Here is a 7,049-nt window from a genome sequence, read left to right on the forward strand (position 1 = left end):
TAATTCTCAGACAATCGACATTCAGTGAATGCCATTTTATTATTTTATTAGTATGTGGTTAATATTTTTATGCTCTGTATGATACATTGATATTATTACAGTTTTATGAAACACATATTCTCTGAGTGACTATCGAGTGTCGCAAATTATGAAATTTGAGATGTGTTTAAATAGTTTCTCTTTTCTAATAAAATAACTGTAAAGACCACATAAATTGAAAACGCCCACCAGAAAATAATCAGTCCTTGTTACTGGCCGAAACAGACTCCAGTGATGACAATTATATGAACTGATTAAAAATTAGTGACACCAGGTGTTTCGAGAAAGAGTAAGCATGTCCAATCAAATAGTGACATTTTAGGGCTCTTGATGCACGTCCCCTCATTTCAGCCGGAAATGTTTCAAACACACTGTACATTATGATAGTGAGTGAGTGAGTAACGCCGCTTTTAACATTATTCCAGTTATATCACTGCGCGTAAGCGTGATGTTGGAGGAAAGCCCGAAGTGATGCAGATCTCAGACGTTTACCACTTCGGTGAAACCCACGAGTACGGGTATGGTGCTGACAAACCTAGACACATAATCGGGACGAACCGGGATTCGAACCCACAATCATAGGTTTCTGGCGTTTTCAAGGGACGCAGCTCTGCACAATCATGTAACTAACAATGCTTTGATACTGTTTATTAATGGAGTTATCTTGTGAATGACTTGGACGGTTAAAGCTGATGTTGATGGTGTTGGTGAAGTGGGTGGTGATATTGATGAAGCTGTTGGTGTTGATGACGATGTTGTTGGTGTTGATGGTGAAGTTGGTGGGGATATTGGTGATGCTGTTAGTGTTGATAATAATGCTGTTAGTGTTGATGGTGAAGTGAGTGGTGATATTGATAATAATGCTGTTAGTGTTGATGGTGAAGTGGGTGGTGATATTGATAATAATGCTGTTAGTGTTGATGGTGAAGTGGGTGGTGATATTGATAATAATGCTGTTAGTGTTGATGGTGAAGTGGGTGGTGATATTGATAATAATGCTGTTAGTGTTGATGGTGAAGTGGGTGGGGATATTGATAATAATGCTGTTAGTGTTGATAGTGAAGTGAGTGGTGATATTGATGACGATGCTGTTATTGTTGATGATGATGTGGGTGATGATATTAATAATGATGCTGTTAGTGTTGATGGTGAAGTGGGTGGTGATATTGATAATAATGCTGTTAGTGTTGATGGTGAAGTGGGTGGTGATATTGATAATAATGCTGTTAGTGTTGATGGTGAAGTGGGTGGTGATATTGATAATAATGCTGTTAGTGTTGATGGCGAAGTGGGTGGTGATATTGATAATCATGTTGTTAGTGTTGATGGTGAAGTGGGTGGTGATATTGATAATAATGCTGTTAGTGTTGATGGTGAAGTGGGTGGTGATATTGATAATAATGCTGTTAGCGTTGATGGTGAAGTGGGTGGTGATATTGATATTAATGCTGTTAGTGTTGATGGTGAAGTGGGTGGTGATATTGATAATAATGCTGTTAGTGTTGATGGTGAAGTGGAAGGTGATATTGATGATGCTGCTGTTAGTGTTGATGGTGAAGTGGGTGGTGATATTGATAATAATGCTGTTAGTGTTGATGGTGAAGTGGGTGGTGATATTGATAATAATGCTGTTAGTGTTGATGGTGAAGTGGGTGGGGATATTGATAATAATGCTGTTAGTGTTGATAGTGAAGTGAGTGGTGATATTGATGACGATGCTGTTATTGTTGATGATGATGTGGGTGATGATATTAATAATGATGCTGTTAGTGTTGATGGTGAAGTGGGTGGTGATATTGATAATAATGCTGTTAGTGTTGATGGTGAAGTGGGTGGTGATATTGATAATAATGCTGTTAGTGTTGATGGTGAAGTGGGTGGTGATATTGATAATAATGCTGTTAGTGTTGATGGCGAAGTGGGTGGTGATATTGATAATCATGTTGTTAGTGTTGATGGTGAAGTGGGTGGTGATATTGATAATAATGCTGTTAGTGTTGATGGTGAAGTGGGTGGTGATATTGATAATAATGCTGTTAGTGTTGATGGTGAAGTGAGTGGTGATATTGATAATAATGCTGTTAGCGTTGATGGTGAAGTGGGTGGTGATATTGATATTAATGCTGTTAGTGTTGATGGTGAAGTGGGTGGTGATATTGATAATAATGCTGTTAGTGTTGATGGTGAAGTGGAAGGTGATATTGATGATGCTGCTGTTAGTGTTGATGGCGAAGTGGGTGGTGATATTGATGATGATGCTGTTATTGTTGATGGCGAAGTGGATGGTTATATTGATTGTGATGCTGTTATTGTTGATGGTGCAGTGGATGGTGATATTGATGAAGATGCTGTTAGCGTTGATGGTGAAGTGGGTGGTGATATTGGTAATGATGCTGTTAGTGTTAGTGATGTTGACTTTGATAGTGTTTTTGCCGATGACGATGGTGATGATTATGATGTTATGGATGATGTGATTATGTTTCTGTTGGTTGTGATTGTGGTGACAATTATGGTAATGTCGATGTGATTGTGATGTGGTTTGTTATGGTGGCGTTGATGCTGATGATGGTGATGATTATTTTGTTACTGTTCTTGTTAGAGATGATGATACACCGACGACGACAAATATGACGATTTTGGTTATTTTACTGTTGATGAGGATTGTCTCCATGAAATAATCATAAATCTGATGACGATGCCAACTGGTTTCGCTGACAGATATGTTGTTTATGCTGGTGAAGATGTGTAGTCTATGATGAGTGAGTGAGTAAGGTTTTACGCCGCTGTTAGCAATATTCCAGCAATATCACGGCGGAGGACATCAGAAATGGGCTTCACACATTGTACCCATGTCGGGAATCGAACCCGGCGTGACGAGCGAACGCTTTAACTACTAGGCTACCCGACGCCCCAGTCAATCCTGGGCATGTGTTTAACTTTTTCTATACATCGCGGTTTTTTTTAGACATGTCTAGCGAACAATGTATTAGTTCAACATTGACACAGGACAGTCCTAGCGCTAAGATAGCTTTGTTTGACAGGGCCCTGGACCTAATTGCCCAAATCCCAAGGGAGACAATCGTCACGGTTCAAGCCCTCTCGTTAGCGTATGGAGTCTCACTCAATGAGCAGTAGACAACACAATCTCATTTCCTCATCATGACGGAACCCTGGTCCCTATGGCATCTAGGGTTAAGGTCGATATAGATGCCATTTGATGAAGAAGACTCGAGTCTTCAATGAAAAGCCCTTGCCATTCACAAAATGAGTATAGTGTTCTTTGCTGTCGGCGGATTTGAAAGCCTTCCTAAATCAGTGCAGGTATTATTATGCATGGCAACGTGATTGTGTATGGCCATAAGGGCTGTCATGGCAGGATCAGAATGGTAAATTATCACTTCAAGTCATGTTTGCTTTTAGATTACCTTCACCGATCTAGATGATGGGGCAAAACTGTCATCACAGGTTCCAATGAAACGACGCAAGCAGCCAGACGCTAAAAATCGGTTTTTGATACTCACCAGGGCTTGTTGAATTAATTCTAATTTGTTAACTGCTTTACCCAGCATTCAACAACATTCAAGCCATATCACGGGGCCTGTGAATAACCGAGTCTGGACGAGACAAACCAGTGACTGATGTTATGAGCATCCCACAACGTCGGCGTCCGGCAACGATGACGCGCAATCAGTCTCAGATCTGTCTTCTTTGCACCCTTTTATTTGCAAGAAAAAGGGCAAGTGATGTCTTTCCTACAATGCGAGGCGTGTGTAAAATACTAGTAGGTGTTTGATAATGTTTTCAGAAAGAACACCGCCCTCCCCAGTACTGAAAATCTAAAGGTTGCTCCCTTGAAAGAAATTGCTGCGAAGTCCAAATGGCGATTTGAAACCTCGTGCAGGACGTGCGAAAGTGACGGTCCAGCACGTGAACGTTATGATAACCCCGCTGGTTCAATTCAACTGTCGCAAGAGCAGAGGTTTCGTCCCACGAAATTAAGGATAATTTACTCAACATGGGACGATTTCTTTTGCAACCTGTATACTCCCATGAAACAGTTAATCGAAATTATTAGAACCAAATCGAGGTATCCGGAGGCGTGTTAAATTCTTTTATATGTATAAACACATACATACATATATATATCCTTAAACCACTTTTTTGGGTACCACTATGAATGCTGTTTGTTGGACTGGTGACGATCCGGGTTACAAGAGGTCTTCTGCGACCCATGCTTGTCGTTAGAGGCGACAATGCTTGTTGTAAGGGGCGACGATGCTTGTTGTAACAAGACAATGCTTGATGTAAGAGGCGACTAACGGGATCGGCTGGTCAGGCTCACTGACTTAGTTGATGCATGTCATTGCATCCCAATTGCGTGGATCGATGCTCATGATTTTAATCACTGGATTGTCTGGTCCAAACTTGATTATTTACGGACCGCCATCATATAGCTGAAATACTGCGTTAAAAACAACTTCTAAATGCCACTTTAAGGAGTGATTCAGACTGTTGGTGTTCAGCCTGGATTCACACATTAACCATTGTTTTATGTTTTATGTAAAAAATAGCCTCACATCCTACTTTTCTGACATGAGCCAAAACACTGAAACCGAAGTTTGAAGGTAAAGCGTTCCGGTGCAATGGTATTTTCCAGTCATTGCATGCCTGTCCATGTGGTCGACAAAGGCATGATCGATGTGTTTGTAAGGTAAGGAGGTAAGGTGAGCTTAATCACGTGTGGTCATCGGTCAGTCTTTAACCAGATGCCCCGCCACAGCGTGACGTCGAGTGTTGTGTCCATTACGTGTGATTTACTAAGACGTGTTATCAGCGTTCAATAACAGGCTCATCAACACACGGAAACTCGGGGGTCAAGGGTCGCGAGCGCTCTGACCCTGTGCTTGTGACAGCGGTAGAGTGCCCGTGTACGAGCCACACGACGGTGAGAACCTTCATTGACCCACAAGAAGCTGGCATCCTCCGAGTGTGGTCTGGGTGAGTGGGGATGGGTGGGTTGGGGAAGGTAGGGGTGAGTGTTTGACGCACCCTCACCGTTGAACAACACTTACTTACTTACTTATATTGGAGATTTAACGTGCGCTTTCCGACTGCAAGCGTATGTCGCACACGGGCCCGGCCAGGCCATTTAATGTGTTTCCAAAAAGGGGAAAAGTGAGTTTGTGCAACCCAGGAGGGGGCTTTAGGGGTTACTTATATAGTAATTTTGAAATTTTGAGATTTGGAAAGAATGCCAAGAGTGGGTGGGGGACGAACTAAGGGAGCTGTGTGTGTTGGGTGGTTATCAAATAAGGTAGTTTTGGTTTTAATATTTTATTTGGGGTTTAAATGCGACTAATTAGTCCTGTTTTTATTAGGTATATGCCTAAGGCTTTGAATTTTTCTAATTTATTTTGTGGATTTAGGATTGATTCTAGTGTAAGTCCGGTTTTAAGATTAAGGGTGGTCTGTAGTGTTGTTCGGTGTATTTGGTAGTGTGTGCAGTGAATGAGTACGTGTTCTGGTGTTTCTTGTTGTTTGCAATGTGTGGCCTGTTTGTAGTTTGGTAATTATTCTGTCGATTTTTTTGGATGGGTGTAGTATTTTGGGTTTATTTAGGGGTTTTTTGAGTACTTTCCTGATTTGGCTATTTGAGTTTTGGTATATATTTTGCCATTTTTTGTTAATTTTTTGTTTAGTGACACTTTTGATTTCTGATTTTGAGCTGGGTAAGTTTAAGCTTATTTCTGGGAGTTTAAGGGATAATTTTGCTGCTTTATCTGCCTTTTCATTTCCAAAGATTCCTACGTGGGCGGGGATCCAAATGAACTCTATTTGTTTACCTACCTTAGTTAAGTTGTTTGAGCTATTGAGTATTTGATTTATTAGTTTGGGGCGGTTTTTAGTGTTTTTATTTTTGAGGGCTTGTAGTCCACTGAGGGAGTCGGTTAGGATGAGGATTTTTTGGTGTTTTTTAGATTGCTGATTGTGTAGTGCTGAGGCCATGCCCATTAGTTCGGCCGTGAATATGGATTGGTTGTTTGGGAGTCGGTAAGATTGTGTGTCTTTGGTTGGTTGTGCGATGTGGACTCCGAAACCTGTGTGTTTTGAGATCGGATCTGAGGATCCGTCTGTGTATATGTGACACCAATTTGGCCAATTTTCATGTATGTATGCTAGTGTGGTGGTTTTAGCGATGTTAGGATCGGTCTGTTTATTTAGTGTATCGGCTAGTGTTGTGTCTATTTTTGGTATTTTAAGTTTTGGAGTGAAGACATTGGATGATTTATTGTTTTGTTTAAGATTATTTATTTTGTGTTCGTTTAGGTAATTGGTTATTCTTTGGGAAATTGGAGTAAGTAGTGGATGTTTCCGGGCTAGGGCTTGGTTTCTAGGGCTAATATTTTGTTTTATTAAGTTTTCGATTAGTGGGTTTGATTGGGACGCGGCCCAGAAGTTTAGGGTAAGTTGTTCCCTACGTAGTTTAAGTGGCATTTCTCCTGTTAAGGCCTGGAGTGAGGTGGAAGAGGTGCCATGTTGAGTTCGTGTGATTAGTTTTAGGGCCTGATACTGGATTGAGTCTAGTTTTTTAATGAGAGAGTTGTTTAAGGTGTCGTAAATGGCACTGCCATAGTCTAGTTTGGACCTAATTAGTGATATATAGAGTGAGAGGAGGGTGTTTTTAGAGGCCCCCCAGTTGGAGCCGGTTAGGCATCTTAACGTGTTAGGTCTTTGCTGCATCTGGTTACAAGGTTTTTAATGTGAGCATCCCAGGTGAGATGTTCATCGAAGATTAATCCTAAGAATTTGGTTTGTTTTTGGAATTTGATTGGTTTGTTGTTTAGTTGGAGGTTTAGGGTGGCGGGTTGCATATTTTTGTGTTTAAATACTATTCCTGTGGTTTTTTCTGAGTTTAGGGAGAAGCCCCATTTGTCAGCCCATTTTTGTATTTTATTTAGAGATTTTTGTAGTAAGTTTTGGGCCATTTTAATGCTTTTAGTGCGGATCCA

The 7,049-nt window shown here is 40.9% G+C and overlaps 1 protein-coding gene across 1 annotated transcript; it reads right to left on the reverse strand.

Moving 5' to 3' along the window:
* Positions 1-634: 634 nt before the first annotated feature.
* LOC139457258 (uncharacterized) lies at positions 635-5,019 on the reverse strand. Its single transcript, XM_071238667.1, has 2 exons — positions 4,972-5,019; positions 635-2,521 (listed from the first exon to the last, which is right to left on the reverse strand). Exons 1-2 carry the CDS (start codon positions 5,017-5,019, stop codon positions 635-637), a joined length of 1,935 nt encoding a protein of 644 aa, XP_071094768.1.
* Between the last annotated feature and the right edge of the window lie 2,030 nt (positions 5,020-7,049).

This window comes from Haliotis cracherodii, unplaced genomic scaffold (assembly GCF_022045235.1).
Source record: "Haliotis cracherodii isolate W230 unplaced genomic scaffold, xgHalCrac1.p SCAF_12, whole genome shotgun sequence".
Lineage (NCBI taxonomy): Eukaryota > Metazoa > Mollusca > Gastropoda > Lepetellida > Haliotidae > Haliotis > Haliotis cracherodii.